This window comes from Odocoileus virginianus, chromosome 32 (genome assembly GCF_023699985.2).
Source record: "Odocoileus virginianus isolate 20LAN1187 ecotype Illinois chromosome 32, Ovbor_1.2, whole genome shotgun sequence".
NCBI classification, from domain to species: Eukaryota; Metazoa; Chordata; class Mammalia; order Artiodactyla; family Cervidae; genus Odocoileus; species Odocoileus virginianus.
Window position 1 is genome coordinate 3,801,709 of NC_069705.1, and position 17,835 is coordinate 3,819,543.

The 17,835-nt window shown below is 44.3% G+C and overlaps 1 protein-coding gene across 14 annotated transcripts in view; it reads left to right on the forward strand.

The window, feature by feature from the left end:
• The window catches only part of PSD3 (pleckstrin and Sec7 domain containing 3), a 470,822-nt gene that overhangs the window by 332,718 nt on the left and 120,269 nt on the right, over positions 1-17,835 (forward strand). For 13 of the 14 annotated variants that reach the window (XR_011485090.1, XM_070459797.1, XM_070459792.1 and 10 more), the window contains one exon: positions 15,230-15,273. Coding sequence is in view for 13 of the 14 variants with exons in the window: in XM_070459797.1 (XP_070315898.1) it covers positions 15,230-15,273 (44 nt within the window). In the remaining variant the exon portion in view is untranslated. Of the gene's footprint in view, positions 1-3,694; positions 3,935-15,229; positions 15,274-17,835 lie in introns of those variants that run through there. The other variant, XM_070459793.1, reaches the window with a different exon arrangement.

The window sequence follows — 17,835 nt, forward strand, 5'->3', positions numbered from 1 at the left end:
TCTTTATGTTCGAAAATGATGAAGCTTCCTGCACTGTGGTGTGTGCCTGCCACTTGACAAAAAGTAAGGCTCACCAGCAAGAGGGTCCAACAGCAGATCTGGCCAGTACCATCCAGAATCCTCTTTGAAAATATTCGTTATTACATTTTTTCAAAAGCATGGCTTGGCTATCCAAAATCCAGACAAGTTTTTGAGAAGTGAATCAGAGGATTAGTTCAGTTCAGTTCAGTTCAGTCACTCAGTCATGTCCAACTCTTTGCAACCCCATGAACTGCAGCCCGCCAGGCCTCCCTGTCCATCACCAACTCCTGGAGTCTACCCAAACCCATGTCCACTGAGTTGGTGATGCCATCCAACCATCTTATCCTCTGTTGTCCCCTTCTCCTCCTGCCCCCAATCCCTCCCAGCATCAGAGTCTTTTCAAATGAGTCAGCTCTTCGCATTAGGTGGCTAAAGTATTGGAGTTTCAGCTTCAGCATCAGTCCTTCCAATGAACACCCAGGACTGATCTCCTTTTGGATGGACTGGTTGGATCCCCTTGCAGTCCAAGGGACTCTCAAGAGTCTTCTCCAACACCATAGTTCAAAAGCATCAATTCTTCAGTACTCAGCTTTCTTTATAGTCCAGCTCTCACATCCATACATGACTACTGGAAAAACTATAGCCTTGACTAGACGGACTTTTGTTGACAAAGTAATGTCTTTGCTTTTTAATATGCTGTCTTGGTTGGTCATGCCTTTCTTTCCAAGGAGCAAGTGTGTTTTAATTTCATGGCTGCAATCAGCATCTGCAGTGATTTTGGAGCCCCCCCAAAAGTCTCTCAGTTTCCACTGTTTCCCCATCTATTTGCCCTGAAGTGATGGGACCAGATGCCATGATCTTAGTTTTCTGAATGTTGAGCTTTAAGCCAACTTTTTCACTCTCCCCTTTCACTTTCATCAAGAGGCTTTTTAGTTCTTCTTCACTTTCTGCCATAAAGGTGGTGTCATCTGCATATCTGAGGTTATTGACATTTCTCCCAGCAATCTTGATTCCAGCTTGTGCTTCTTCCAGCCCAGTTAGAATATAAGAATTAAAGCAAAATCAGGAGATGGCTGTGAAGGCAATGAATTTGTCAATCATGGTACTTAAACAGATCAGAGTATAGTTATAGATGCTGAAGAATACTTCAGATATTAACCTAAACTCTTATGGAAGAAGGTAGTTATTTCCTAAGACTATCATTACATTAACTCTTTGCAAGCTATCAGGCTTTGAGGATTGCTACATTAAATCACACCTACATAATGTTTCTGGACATTAGTTTTTATGTTTTTTTAACTTTTTATTTTGTATTGGGATATAGCTGATTAACAATGTTGCAATACTTTCAGGTGAATAGTGAAGGGATTCAGCAGTACATTAGGGGGAAGGGATAGTTAGAGGGTTTGGGATGGACATGTATGTACTGCTATGCTTTAAATGGATACACAACAAGGACCTATAGTATAGCACATGGAACTATGATCAATGTTATGTGGCAGCTTGGAGGGTAGGGGAGTCTGGGGAAGAACACTAGTTTTTAATGCCCACATTGGTTTGAAGGTGAGGATATATTCAGAATATATAGTATAATCTTTCCATTTGGACTTCAGTGAACTCTGCTTGTGATACAGGTCCTCTTCCCAGCAGGGTTTTGATGTAGTCATGGCAAGTCCATCTTGGGAAGGACACGAGTGTAAAGCTGTGAGTAAAAACTTGGGCTCTGGAGGCAGATAATCCTCTGTGTGAGTTCCCACTTTACCGCCAGAACTCTTTCACTGTGGAGAATTGCCAGAGTCAGCAAATAGAAAATATGAAATGCTCAATTAAACTTGAATTTCAGATAAGTAATAAATAATGTTTAGTATATGTGTGTGTGTATACACACACAGATGCATATGCTACTGCTGGTGCTGCTAAGTCACGTCAGTCGTGTCCGACTCTGTGCGACCCCATAGACGGCAACCCACCAGGCTCCCCCGTCCTTGGGATTTTCCAGGCAAGAACACTGGAGTGGGCTGCCATTTCCTTCTCCAATGCATGAAAGTGAAAAGTGAGAGTGAAGTGGCTCAGTCGTGTCCGACTCTTAGTGACCCCATGGACTGCAGCCCACCAGGCTCCTCCATCCATGGGATTTTCCAGGCAGGAGTCCTGGAGTGGGTGCCAGTGCCTTCTCCACAGATGCATATATACATATATGCGCACACACACACACACATCCATGGGATTTTCCAGGCAGGAGTCCTGGAGTGGGTGCCAGTGCCTTCTCCACAGATGCATATATACATATATGCGCACACACACACACACACACATATGCTGTATACGCTCAGTTGTGTCTGACTCTCCGTGACCCCATGGACTCTAGTCCACCGGGCTCCTCCGTCCATGGGATTCTCCAGGCAGGAGTACTGGAGTGGGGTGCCAGTGCCCTCTCCACAGATGCATATATATATATATGCACACACACACACACACGTATATATGCTGTATATGCTCAGTTGTGCCTGACTCTCCGTGACTCCATGGACTCTAGTCCACCAGGCTCCTCCATCCATGGGATTTTCCAGGCCAAGAATACTGGAGTGGGTTGCATTTTCTACTCCAGGGGATCTGCCTGACCCATGGATTGAACTTGCGTCTCCTGTGTCTCCTGCATTGGCAGGCGGATTCTTTACCACCACCGCCACCTGGAATGTCTCATGCAAAGTGTGGGGACAGACTTAGGCTTGAAGAAAGTAAGTCATTGTTTATCTGAAGTTCACATGTAACTGGCATCCTGCATTTGATCTGGCAACCTGCAGCTGGCGGCAATGTGCCTACTCTAGAGCATTGATATTGCTGAAACGGAGTGAATCAGACATTTCACAGGTTGCAGAGAGTTAAATAGTAACCTAAGTGCTCAGCAGTCACAGCTCAATAAATGTCATCTGTCTGGATGATGTCCTCTCGCTTGTCAGGCACCCAGCCTGGCACGTCTGAAGCGGGACTGGCACTGCAAAGCACTGTTCGCCATCCAGACTGGAGTTCTCTTAGGAAGAGAGTCTTCTAGCCTGAGTGGTCAGAGGTGTGTACCCCTGTTGCTCTAGGTTTTGGAAAAAGAATTATATAACTGAGGCTAGTTCCTCTGCCCTGAAGTGGAGACAGGAAATGAAAGCCTTGATTTTTCAGGGGAAAAAAAAGGTCAAGGACAAAATTTTAAAGGCTTTGGAATTATATTTTGGAAAAAATTTAAAAGACTTTACAACCTCCCACCTAATAACACTGTCTTTACCCTCTCTGCCCATCCCCACCGCCCCCTGCATCTGTAAGGTGGGAATAACACCCCTGGGCGGTAGTGAAGAGTGAACAGTGTAATGCAGTGCACAGGCCCTGGCCCTTGGTAACCGCTCAGTAAACGTTGGTTTTTGGCATATTTGTGATATCAACTTGCCGATTTGGTCGAAGGAAGTGATCTCCCCGGGCCCCGCGTGTCCAGGGTGGGAAGTGGACCAATGGATTCCGGGTCCTTACTCTGTGTTCTGTGAAGCTGAGTCGGACAGGCACCAGCTGCGTGTAGCCACATCCCTTTCACTTATGTGTCGCTTTACGAAATGCAGTTGTTTTCACGCTGATGGTTTCATTTCGTCCTCGTGATTCTGTGAAGTAGATTGTCGCTGTCTTATTTTCACAGATGAAGCAACCAAAGCCCTCAAGTCACACAGCTGATGGAAGGGCCGGTTTGATGCAGTGCCCCGGTTCTGGTCCATTGTCCCTTGCTCTGCGCTTAGCCTCCCATCATAATCACGGCGTCAGGGTCATCACCACCGAGCTCTTGTCGTCTCAACACCTGTTCTTCAAACGCACGCTGTGGTCAAGACAATCCATGAGGCCTTTCGGGGACTAAAGAGAGGCAGAGGCTTGATCACATGTGCAAGGCAAGAAGTGCAAAATACAGTATCATTTAGGTTCTTCCTCTTCGTGTATCAGAGCCTTGTTGTGGCGAAGGGGCTTGCATAACGCAGTGAAGATATGAGCCATGCCATGCAGGGCCACCCAAGGTGGACGGGTCATGGTGAAGAGTTCTAACAAAACGTGGTCCACTGGAGAAGGAAATGGCAACCCACTCCAGCATTCTTGCCTGGAGAATCCCATGGACAGTATGAAAAGGCAGAAAGACACAACACCGGAAGAGGAGTCCCCTAGGTTGGAAGGTGTCCAGCGTGCTACTGGGGAGGAGCGGAGGGCACTTACTTGTGGTTCCAGCGAGAACGAAGCGGCCGGGCCGAAGCGGCATCAGTGCTCGGGTGTGGGTGTGTCTGGTGGTGGGAGTAAAGTCCGATGCCGTAAAGAACGGTATCGCATAGGAACCTGAAATGTTAGGTCCAGGAATCAAGGTAAATTGGATGTGGTCAAACACAGGAGATGGCAAGATTGAACATCGACATCTAAGTGAACTAAAATGGGCAGGAATGGGCGAATTTAATTCACATGACCCTTACATCTACTACTGTGGGCAAGAATGGAATAGCCCTCATAATCTGATGCTAAAGCCAAAGCTCCAATACCTTGACTACCTGATACTAACTCATTGGAAAAGACCCTGAGGCTGGGAAAGATTGAGGGCAGGAGCAGAAGGGGGCGACAGAGGATGAGACGGTTGGATGGCATCACTGACTCAGTGGACATGAATTTGAGCAAATTCTGGGAAATAATGGAGGACATAGGATCTTGGCATGCTGAAGTCCATGGGGTTGCAGAGAATCAGACATGACGTAGCAACTGAGCAACAGCTAGGTTTTTAGTTGAAGAAGTAAAGCATTCGTGGTGCGGTAAACATTCAAATAGCAGCTTATTCACTGAAAATTCTCCCTCCTGCCTTGTTCCCCCAGTTTTCTTCTACATAGGAGATTGCAGGCAGTGGTTTCTTCTGTATCTTTTCAGAAACACTGTGAGAGCAAATATGTATACATTTTTCCCACAAACTGGGAGCATAGCAAACAGACTACTTTTTTCCCTTTAACAATATATTCTAATATACCTACCCTATTTTTAGCTTAAATGACTTAAATACTGATGGATAGCATTCTATCTCTGGTGCCCCTGTTGAAACTGTCTCACCCAGTTTGTTATTTGTGCTTGAGGTGTGTGAAAATGGGCCATGCTACTCTCGCAATTTAGGCAAACGGTCTGAAGCACCCCCAGTCTGCATGCCGGGCCCCCAGGCCCGACACCAGCAGCCTCACCAGGCAGCCCAGCCTCACTGCTGCTCCTGTTGCTCTGTTCAGCCCTTCCCCCATTCCGTGCCTGGCGTGACCTTTAAGTGCATGAAATAGAGCAGTCAGCCTCCTGCTAAAATCCTCCAGTGGTTGCCCAGCACACGCAGAAATGACCCTTGTGTTCTGGCCGAAAGCCGTGTGAGACCTGACACCGCTTTGCCCACAGCACTACCCCCGGCTGGCACGATGCCCTGGCCACGCGGGCGTCCTTGGCCTTCAGACCCCTCCGGCTCAGCGACGCCAGAGCGCCCTCCCTGCGTCTCCCCACGGCTGCCCTGCCTCTCACACCCTCAGTCTCCTTGCAGGGAGGCTTTCTTAGCTATCTCCTCTAAAGCTACTTTTTGAGTTACCTTATTGTAATTACCTTATAATTATCTGGCAACATCCCAGAAAATGAGAGAACCATTTTTTATCTTTTTGTTTTCATATTCTTCTCTGTTTCTACCCTCACCGAATCTAAGTTCTCTGCCTGCGTTCTTCACACGAGGCTTTCAGTACCTGTGTTAATATCTGGTGACCTCGCCACCTGACAGGTAGTACTCAGCTGACTTGAATATACGAGTGAATGGGTACATAACTTCTTTTCTTTTTCAAGATGAATGCTCCTTTAAAAAAAAAATCCTGGTTGCGTATCTATTTTATTTGTTTTTCAAAACTTTCTGACCGTACCACAAGACATGTGGGATCTTGGTTCCCAGCTAGGGATCAAATCTGAGCCCCCTGCATTGGAAGTGTGGATTCTTAACCACCAGGTTGCCAGGAAGTCCCAAGTGAATAGTTTTAAGAGATTTATTTATGCAAGATCATTACCAGTGTTACAACTGTTATGCTATATTCTACTCTTCATGTGGCAAACAAGAACTGGTCTTCTCATAGTTATAAAAAGTACAATTCTGTGTAAGTCCCTATAGTACATACACTATATATAGTGTATATACAACACTATTATAGAAAAAAATGCAATCTTATCATTGTCTAGCAGTTGTAAAAAAATGCTTTCCGCTGACCTACCAGCACTTGTTAGGATAAAATGTTTGTCGCGGTTACAGTACCCTGGAGCCCTACAGTAAGTACAGGTCAAGCAGGCACGCCCCCGGCAGGTGACCACACAGATGACAGACGCAAGGCGGGTCAGAGGAGGTGGGAGGGCTGACCGTCAGCACAGGCGTGCTGCAAACCTAAGTTTTCTCAGCTAGGAACGTAGGATCATGGATATCTTTCCTGGTGAAAACATCACTTATAAATGAACTGAATACCAAGTCCTGAGCTAGTATAACTGAAAGTAAAAGGCTATGGAATGAAAGAATGTGAATAGCATTGTTTTTAAGTTGGTAAACTCTAACATCTAGTAAGTTTTTAGCAACAAAGCATTTATCGAAGTTGTAAAACATATTTCTCCATCAATTTATATTCACCTAAAACATTACATGTATACTGCCTATATTCTATGCTGTAATAGGTATGCGCCTGTCAGTATTGCATTGTGATTGGGCAGGTGCAAGCACAGACTGGCTTCAGACAGGTCTGGCTTCAGACCCCAGCTCTGCTGTGTGATCTTTGACAGGATTACTTAGCTGTTACATTTCAAAAAGTAGGAATAATAATACCGCATTAATACAGTTGCTGTGAGATTAAATGGAAGCAGCTCTCTTAGCTCGGTGCCTCCCGAAACACAGCCTCATAGACAGCTGTGTTAATATCATCACCGGGGCATCAGTACTGAGAAATGGCTTGAACATTATCACAGAGGTACAGAAATCTCACCAAGGGAAGGATCACATGTGTCAGTTTCCAGTCACAAACCAGGGCGTTTTGCTGTATCTGTTCTCTGTCTAGGACTCCCATTGTTCCTTCCCTGCAGTTTTCTAATAATTTCATTGCTATCCTAATTTCAGCCCCGATGTCCTGCTGGATGACACACGTTTAGTCTGCCCACAGTGGGCCCCAGCCCCGATGGCCTGCTGGATGGCACATGTTTAGCCCAGCCTACCATGGGCCCGAGCCCCGATGGCCTGCTGGATAATACATGTTTAGCCCGGCCCACAGTGGGCTTCAGCCCCGATGGCCTGTTGAATAACACATGTTTAGCCCGGCCCACAGTGGGCCCCAGCCCCAATGGCCTGCTGGATGACACATGTTTAGCCCGGCCCACAGTGGGCCCCAGCCCCAATGGCCTGCTGGATGACACATGTTTAGCTGGGCCCACAGTGGGCTTCAGCCCCGATGGCCTGCTGGATGATACATGTTTAGCCCGGCCCACAGTGGGCTTCAGCCCCGATGGCCTGTTGAATAACACATGTTTAGCCCGGCCCACAGTGGGCCCCAGCCCCGATGGCCTGCTGGATGACACATGTTTAGCCCGGCCCATCATGGGCCCCAGCCCCGATGGCCTGCTGGATAATACATGTTTAGCCAGGCCCACAGTGGGCTTCAGCCCCGATGGCCTGCTGGATAATACATGTTTAGCCAGGCCCACAGTGAGCCCCAGCCCTGATGGCCTGCTGGATAATGCATGTTTAGCCAGGCCCACAGTGGGCCCCAGCCCCGATGGCCTGCTGGATGACACATGTTTAGCCCGGCCCACCATGGGCCCCAGCCCCGATGGCCTGCTGGATAATACATGTTTAGTCCGGCCCACCATGGGCCCCAGCCCCGATGGCCTGCTGGATAATACATGTTTAGCTAGGCCCACAGTGGGCTTCAGCCCCGATGGCCTGCTGGATGACACATGTTTAGCCCGGCCCACCATGGGCTTCAGCCCCGATGGCCTGCTGGATAATACATGTTTAGCCCGGCCCACCATGGGCTTCAGCCCCGATGGCCTGCTGGATAATACATGTTTAGCCCGGCCCACCATGGGCTTCAGCCCCGATGGCCTGCTGGATGACACATGTTTAGCCAGGCCCACAGTGGGCCCCAGCCCCAATGGCCTGCTGGATGACACATGTTTAGCCAGGCCCACAGTGGGCTTCAGTCCCGATGTCCTGCTGGATGACACACGTTTAGCCAGGCCCACAGTGGGCTTCAGCCCCGATGGCCTGCTGGATGACACATGTTTAGCCCGGCCCACCATGGGCCCCAGCCCCGATGGCCTGCTGGATGACACATGTTTAGCCGGGCCCACAGTGGGCCCCAGCCCTGATGGCCTGCTGGATGACACATGTTTAGCCCGGCCCACCATGGGCCCCAGCCCCGATGGCCTGCTGGATGACACATGTTTAGCCCGGCCCATCATGGGCCCCAGCCCTGATGGCCTGCTGGATAATACATGTTTAGCCAGGCCCACAGTGGGCCCCAGCCCCGATGGCCTGCTGGATGACACATGTTTAGCCCGGCCCATCATGGGCCCCAGCCCTGATGGCCTGCTGGATAATACATGTTTAGCCAGGCCCACCGTGGGCCCCAGCCCCGATGGCCTGCTGGATAATACATGTTTAGCCAGGCCCACAGTGGGCTTCAGCCCCGATGGCCTGCTGGATGACGCATGTTTAGCCCGGCCCACAGTGGGCCCCAGCCCCGATGGCCAGCTGGATGACACATGTTTAGCTAGGCCCACAGTGGGGTGTTGTTGTTTTGCTCTTTTTGTTGTTATACTTGAAAATTCATGAGCCTTGTATAATTTATACTTTTAGCTACGCCTGAAAAATAACCAGAGCCGGCCACAGTGAACCTGCGTGCCCACCTGGGTGAAGCCGGGCTACAGCTGGAGTCCCCTGCCCCTCGGGGTGTCTCTGCCTGGCTCCTGCACTCATCCATGTGACCTGCTTACTGATGAGGTTTAGTCAGGTTTTGATATTGGACCAGCATTTAGACTTGATATTCAAATTAACTCATTAGGATATGTTCACAGGTTTTTTGTTAAATTGAGGTGTGACTGACATATCATGTTACGTTAGTTTCAGAACTGCAGCATAATGATTTGACCTTTATATGCATCGTGAAATGATCACTGTTATAACTCTAGTTAAAAACCCATCACCTTAGTTAGCAAAATTTTTTTTTCTTGTGATGAGGACTTTTAAAATCTACTCTGTTAATAAGCTTTCCAATATGCAATACAGTATTATTAACTCTAGTCACCATGCTGCACATACATCCCCATGACATTTGTGTTATGACTGGAAGGTTGTTCCTTTTGACCCACTTCACTCATTTCTCCCAGTCCGCCATCCCTGCCCGCCCTTGGGCCCATCCTACCCATCTTTTCTCGGTGTGAACCTGCGGGTTTTGTGTGGTTTTGTTTTGTTTTAGTTTCCACGTGTATAATATCACATGATATTCATCCTTCTGACTCATTTCACTTAGAATAATAGAAAGTTCATCCATCTTGTTGCACATGGTGAGATTTCATTTTTTATGGGTGAATTATTTTCTGGTGTGTGTGTGTGTGTCTGTGTGTGTCTGTGTGTGTGTGTCTGTGTGTGTGTCTGTGTGTGTGTGTGTGTGTGTGTGTGTGTGTGTGTGTGTGTGTGTGTGTGTGTGTGTGTGTGTGTGTGTGTCTGTGTGTCTGTGTGTGTGTGTGTCTGTGTGTGTCTGTGTCTGTGTGTGTGTGTGTGTGTGTGTGTAGTTTTCCAGCTGGCCCCGTGGTAAAGAACCCATCTGCCATCACAGGAGACATGGGTTCAATCCCTGGGTCAGAAAAATCCCCTGGAGAAGGAAATGGCAACCCACTCCAGTATTCTTGCCTGGAAAACTCCATGGACAGAGGATCCTGGCGGACTGCAGTCCATGGGGTCATAAAGAGTCAGACATGGCAGAGCACACACGTGCGTGCACACAGACAGACAGACAGACATATAGAGAAAGAGAGTAGTTTTCATCCATTCATGGGCATGTACATTGTTTGTATATCTCGATATTATAAATATTATAAATCATGCTGCAGTACACATAGGGGTCCGTACATCTTTTCAATATATGTTATAATTAGTGTTCTTGTTTCCTTCGATAAATACCCAGACATGGAATTGCAGGATCATCTGACAGCTCTAGTTTTAATTTTTCTCAGAAACTCCATACTCTTTTCCATAGTGGCTGCCTCAGTTTACATTCCCACCAACAGTGCACACGGGTTCCCCTTTCTCTTGTTATTTCTTTTCTTTGGATAACAGCCATTCTGACACATCTGAAGTGATGTCTCACTCTGGTTCTGATTTGCATTTTCTTGATGATTAGTGATACTGAGTATATTTTCATTTTTTAAATTTTCATTTGCCTGTTGGTCATCTCTATGTCTTCTTTGGAAAAAAAAAATGTCTATTCAGATCCCCTGCCCATATTTTAACTGAATTCTTTGTTTCTTTGTGATCGAGTTGTGTGAATTCATGGTATATTTTAGATATTGACTCCTTATCGAACATATGGTTGGCAAAGATTTTCTCCCCTTCAGTACGTTGCTTTTTCATTTTGATGACTTCTTTTGCTGTGCAGAAGCGCTTTTAGTTTGAGCAATCTCCCTGATTTGCTTTTGTTGCTTTACTTTTTGTGGCAAATCTAAAAATTCATCACCAAGACCAACATCAAGGAGTCAGTGCCTATGTTTTCTTCTAGGAGTGTTATGGTTTTAGGTCTTACATTCAGCTCTTTAATCCAGCGTGAGTTAAATTCTGCATCTGGTGTAAACAATTGTCCAGTTCCATTCTTCTGCACGTGGCTGTCCAGTTGTCCTAACACCATTTGTTGAAGAGACCGCCCTGGCCCCACTGTATGGTCAAGGCTCCTTTGTCACAGGCCAGTTGACCATATGTGTGGGCTTGGTCTGGCTGTCTGTCCTGCGCCATTGATCAGGATGTCTGTGTTTTGTGTCACTGTTGTACCGTTTTGATTACTGTAGCTTTGTAATACACTTTGAAATCAGGGGCATAATGCCTCTAGCTTTTTTGTCCTTTCTCAAAATTGCTTTTGCAACTTGGGGTCTTTTGCAGTTCCACACAAAGTCTAGGATTGTTTTTTCTATTTCTGTGAAAAATGTCACTGGAATTTTGATAGGTAGTGCATTGAATCTGTAGATTGCTTTGGGTATTATAGCACATTTTAATGATATTCATCCTTCTAATCCATGAATACAGACAGTCTTTCAATTTATTTGGTCATCTTCAATTTTTTCATGAGTTTCTTATAGTATAGGTTTTTCACTTCCTTCGTTAAATGTATTCCTAGACATTTTATTCTTAAAGATGAAATTACAAATGGGATTGCTATCTTCATTTTTCTTTCTGATAGTTCATTGTTAGTGTTTAGAAATCAACAGATTTTTGTATATTGATTTCATATCCTGCAACTTTATTGAATTTTTAAGCTAGTTTTAAAAATTTAACTAGTTTTTTTTTTTTTTGTAGAGTTTAAGGTTTTCTATATATAGTATCATGTTATCTCCAAGTAGTGACAGTTTTACATCTTTTCCAGTTTAAATTCCTTTTACTTCCTTCTCTTGGCTCAATTCTCAGGAATTCCAATATGATGTTGAATAAAAACAGTAAAAGTGGACATCCTTGTCTTGTTCCTAATATTAGAACAAAAGCTTTCAGTTTTCTAATGTAAATTGTTGCAATCACTATGGAAGCTGTGGGACTGTCATATATGGCTGTGTTTTGTTGAGGGATATGTTTACAGTATTAACAGGGGGAATTATTTCTACTTCAATTTTTGCTCTCCAGGGAGTTTAGTACAAATAATAAATCATTATGCTGTATACTTGAACCTAATGTTGTATGTCAATTATCTTGTTGTTCAGTCACTGTAATGTCCGACTCTGTGACCCCATGGACTGTAGCACGCCCGACTCCTCTCTTCTCCGTTACCTCCCAGAGCTTGCTGAGATTCATGCCTGTTGAGATGGTGATGCTATCTGACCATCTCATCCTCTGCTGCCCCCGTATCCTTTTGCCTTCAGTCTTTCCCAGCATCAGGGTCTTTTCCAGTGAGTTGGCTCTTCGCATCAGTTGGCCAAAGTATTGGAGCTTTAGCTTCAGCATCAGTTCTTCCAATGAATATTCAGGACTGATTTCCTTTAGGATGGCCTGGTTGGATCTCCTTGCAGTTCAGCAGACTCTCAGGAGTCTTCTCCAACACCACAATTCAAAAGCATCGGTTCTTCAGCACTTAGCCTTCCTTATGGCCCAGCGCTCACATCTGTACATGACTGCCGGAGAAACCATAGCTCTGACTACACAGACCTTTGTCAGCAGAGTGATGTCTCTGCTCTTTAATATGCTGTCTAGGTTTGGCAATTATGTCTCGCTGTTAAAAAATGGAACTTAGTGGCTATTTTGTGTTTAAATACATTTATACTTTGAATAATGTTATTCAACCTTCCTTAAGACACAGCAGCCGTATATATAATTGAAACACTTTGCTATACACCTGAAAATAACACAATATTGTGCACTAACTATATTCCAAGATAAAAGTTAAGTTTAAGGAAATAAAAAGACACAGCGGAGAGTCAAGTGGAAGGTAATCTTAAGGTGTAGAAAAGACATTTTAGGAGGAATGTGCTCTCTGTAAATAATCATGACACCTTACTGACCAATTCTACCCTCAGAATGAATGAAAAAAAAATACATGTGTGTGTGTATTTATGTATGTATGTAAGGGTTTGGAGTATTGTGTCAGCATAAATGATAATTAGAAGTTTCATCTTCATTCACTTTCAGGTTTGGTTTAGTACACCTCCAGAGCTGCTCACCAAGTCTTGCAAGAGGTGTGCATGTTTAGTATTATCTTTGGCTGCATTCCCCCTCCTTTTGGTGATAATAAAGTTTGATCAGGGTATGTGAGTATTGGATGCATTTTCAAAACAAATTTTCCTTTAGTAATCAATTATCATAAAGCATTAAAAAGATTCAGGAGAATCCCTTTGTAATTTTGTCATTGAAAAGAATAAGGATTAGATTTGTTGTGTTACATATATGTATATATATGTATATACACATATTCACATACAAAGAGGACTTTGGCTTCTGGTATAACAGGTTTGTTGAATTTTATAAGATCCTCTGTAATAAATTTTTCTGGTGTGATGTACAGCTGACAGAGTAACAAGAATATTCCAGTTTGAAACTGAGTTATCAATTCAAGCAAAATATTCTCAAGAGCAAGACATTTGGAAAAGTTGATCTAGGGCAGAATTGAATCTATTTGACATTTTCTAGTTGCCTAGATATCATTTTCTACCTCTATGAATAGATAGTTTTTTATCTCTAACAATTGTTAAGTTTCTCTGGTTAGTATTGTGTGTGTTAGTATATAAAGAACCATTAATGATCTGTCTCTTCTCAAAAACCTACTATTACCTGTGGGTTCAAGGCGGCTCTTACAAGTAATAGAATCCACTTAAGGACACTCAGAGCAAGAGCCTCCTGAGGCTGGAGCCAGACATTGAACCTGAACTTCTGTACGTGCAGCCTCAAGAGACATTAACTATATCATAGGTTGTCCTATTTCTTTAGTAAATTTGAGTTCTTCGAAAAGAGCATTCAATTTAGAATACGGTCTCTGTGCCTTGATTTACCTCTTATTTTCTTTTGCTATTTTACCATTTCTATATTTGATGACATGATAATTTCTGTATTTGATATCCTGATAATAATGAAATGTGTCCTACATTTTATTAGCTAGCCAGTAGTTAGACTGACTACCATAGCCACACTGAAGAAATCCCGTGGAGTCTGTCAAGACGTGGCTAAAGATGCACGTATTGCATCTTAAGTAATGTAAAATCTGTAACCAAGCATCTTTGTCCTGAATTGCAGCGAGTTTTGCTAGAAAGGGGATTTGCTACCTGTGTGCAGTCTTTCTGATTACACACCTGTAGACTGCCTCTCCCACTTGGGCCAGACGTGTTAAAAGGCAGAAAATAGTCTACGAGGCAGTTCTGCTCTGCTCTGCTGTGCTGCCCGGGGAACATTCTGACCCTGCCATTTCCTCATTTGGAAGATGAGTCATTTGATAGCATCTCATCCCCCTTTTCCCATCTTAAAGTAAATGAGATGAGTCTAATAAGTCCAAATCTCTCTTTTAAAAAAAAAAGTTCCAACTCCATCACACTTTATTTTGCACATAGTTATCCCTTCTGCAGTGTAGTTTGCAGTTTTGGTTTTATGTCTTAGAGATGCACTTGTGTTTTCTTACATTATAAACATCTTACTCAGAATTAAGAAGCTAGAGGTGTGAGGTAGTTTTTTCTCAGGTTAGTTGTCTTAGTGGAAGAACTTGATTACAAAAGTTTATGTGAGATACTGGAGCTGGGAGCCTGGTGAGGCGGTCTCACATGCTGTCTTGTCTGTGACATTGTTATTGTCACGGCTCTCAGAGAACTTTCTGTGTCCCCCTCTACCACCTCACACACATCAGGGTAACACTCACTAACTGTAATGCAGACCAGTACAGGCTGCCTAAGTCATCGATACAGAAACTCTGAAATTACTCTGAGATAGTTTTCCATAATTGGGCTTCAGTCTCCTTCCGTTTCCCTTGCCCATTACATTGTTATGAAAACTGTTATATCTAGTCCATTAATGAAAAGGTATGAATTGCATCTTAAGAAATGTAAAATCTGTAACCAAGCATTCCAAAGGCAGTTTGGAAGTTGCAATTTCCAAAGTAGTGAAGCTATATGACCATATTTCAGATAAGAAAAACAGACTGCGTGATGTAATTTTAGTTGGTCCTGTGTTTTTCTGTGGCAGAACGTAGCCCGGTGTTGTGTGTCGTAGTTACGAAAGGCGTTTCCTGCTTCATGGGACGTCTCTGTGTATCTCTGAGTGCTGCCTGCCTGTCTATAGCTCACCTGTGTCTTCCTCATTTCTGCGGCACCAACAGGATGACCTGCGGGGGCCCTGGGAGCCGCTGGCTGGCTCAGTCAAGCCTTTCGGCTTTTGCCATTTGCTGAATTACAAATGTAGAACAGGATGAAGAGAGTAATTCCATCTTGTTTTCTCTCTTTCCAGGCTCTGTACAACTCGATCAAGAATGAGAAGCTCGAATGGGCAGTGTGAGTATGCGCTTGTTGGCCTGTTAGTAAATGGACGGTGTGCTCTTTTCTGCCTGTCTGTCTTTGTGCCTCATCAGTGAGCCTGGAGAAGGGTTAGTTGCACAGCCAGTTCTCATGTCACACCACCAGTGTCTTATCTTCTCCGTGTAAGACATGTAAACCCTGAGTATTCCACATCTTTTTCTTGGTTCCAGCATGCTCCTATTCTTATTTAAACTGTTTGCTCTGCCTATGTACAATTAATTATCTTTTTATTGAAAAAAAAATGGCATTCAGAAAGAAAATACGAGTAAAGTAGGTAAAAAATTCCAAAATTTTTTCCAAAATCTAATACACATGCTGTGGGTACCATACACTTATTCTAATTATCTCCTTCTTATCGTTATGGATCAAGATTTTCTAATCCTGTTTCCTATGACACTAATTATACCAGGATATTGATAGATAAGCTTTGAGGACTATAGTATTTGTATGTAATGAAGTCCACATGAAAAGTCCATAGAAAGAATAGCAACAGCAGTGCAAGAAGTAGCATTTCCTAAAAGATTTTGCACAGTTGGTTAAGTTTAGACAATAGTTATAGGAACGGTGCTGCTGCAAAATTTGTAGGATGATATTCACCTGCATAGGAGGAACCTTGATGCTCTTTTATTTTATTTTTATTAAAGTATGCATGATGTGTCCAATATTATATAAATTACAAGTACACAACATAGCGATTCACAATTTTTAAAGGGTATATTCCCTTCACAGCTGTTAAGTTCTGGCTGTATCCCCCATGTTGCACAATATATCCACGTAGCTTATTTTGTACCTAGTAGTTTGTACCTCTGCATCTTCTCCCCTTGTATTGTCCCTCCCACCTTCCCTCTCCCCACCGGTTTGTTTTCTACATCTATGAATCTGCTTCCTTCTTGCTGCGGTTAGTCGTCTGCTGTATGTTTTAGATTCCACATTTAAGTGGTATCACACAGTGTTTGTCTTTCTCTCTGACTTGTCACTTAGCATACTGCCCTCGAGGCCCATCCATGTTGCTGCAAATGGGGAATTTCAATGTATGTGGCTGAGTAGTATTCCATTGTGTTTATACATCACATCTTCTTTATTCATTCGTTGGTTGATAGACACTTAGGTTGCTTCTTGGGATTTGATGTTGATTTTAGAGCCTCGGAAAAAATCAAATCTTAGAATTTTGGAATGTTCTAGCTGGAGGGAACTTAGAGTTCATTGGTTGTCCTAACTGGGTTCCATGGAACCCAAGGATTCAGGGAGATGTTTAGGCACCTCCCTAGGTGATGTCAGTGAGGGGAAAGGGAAGTATGACAGGGACCCAGTTCTACCGTCCACAAGCATCACACCTACTTCAAACAACCAAAGTACCCCCATGTTTATCTTTTTAAAATACATAGGGTTCTGCTGAATATTACTTTTCTCAAGTAATCTGTACTGAATAAAAATTTTTTTGAAAAGTACAGTCCAGTATTCCCATTTCATGTATTAGGTAAATGAAGCCAAGAAGCATGTATTAACAAATGCAGAGTCACAGAGCTAGTGTAGAGACAAGCTAGAATTTGTTTTTCTAGCAATCCTGGCTCCCCTTGACAGTACCATGCTGCCTCACTTCTCTGTAGCCACACACTCTTTTTTTTATTATTATCATTTATTTTTTAATTGAAAGATAATTGTTTTATAATACTGTATTGTTTTCTGCCATACATCAACATGAATCAGCCATAGGTATACATACGTCTGGGCTTCCCTGGTAGCTCAGCTGGTAAAGAATTTGCCTGCAATGAAGAAGACCCCGGTTCAATTCCTGCATTGGAAAGATCCCCTGGAGAAGGGATAGGCTACCCTCTCCAGGATTCATGGGCTTCCCTGGTGGCTCAGATGATAAAGAATCCACCTGCAAGGTGGGAGACCTGAGTCTGATCCCTGTGTTGGGAAGATCCCCTGGAGGAGGGCATGGCTACCCACTCCAGTACCCTTGCCTGGAGAATCCCGTGGACAGAGGAGCCTGGCGGGCTGCAGTCCACGACTGAGCGACTCAGCACAGCGCAGCACACACATGTGTCTCCTCCCTCCTGGACCTCCCTCCCACCTCCCCCCCATCCCACCCCTCTGGATTGTCACAGAGCACCAGTCTGAGCTCCCTGCGTCCTGCAGCGAGTTCCCACTGGCCATCTGTTTTACGTAGAATAATGCATATGCTTCAGTGCTGCTCCCTCAACTCGTCCCACCCTGTCCTTCCCCACTGTGTCCACAAGTCTCTTCTCTCTGTCTGCATCTCCACTGCCGCCCTGTAGACAGGCTCATCAGTACCATCTTTCTAGATTCCACATAAACACAACATTCGTTTTCTCTTTCTGACTTACTTCACTGTATTTAATAGGCTCTAGGTTCATCCACCTCATTAGAACTGACTTAAATGTGTTTCTTTCTGTGTCTTTAGCCACATACTCTTAGCAAGTCTTTGCTCGTCAGGGATCACGTCTGAATGTATATTAAGAGAGATTTATGTTAAATTTATAGTCTCATGAAATGCTTCTAGAATTATTGGTC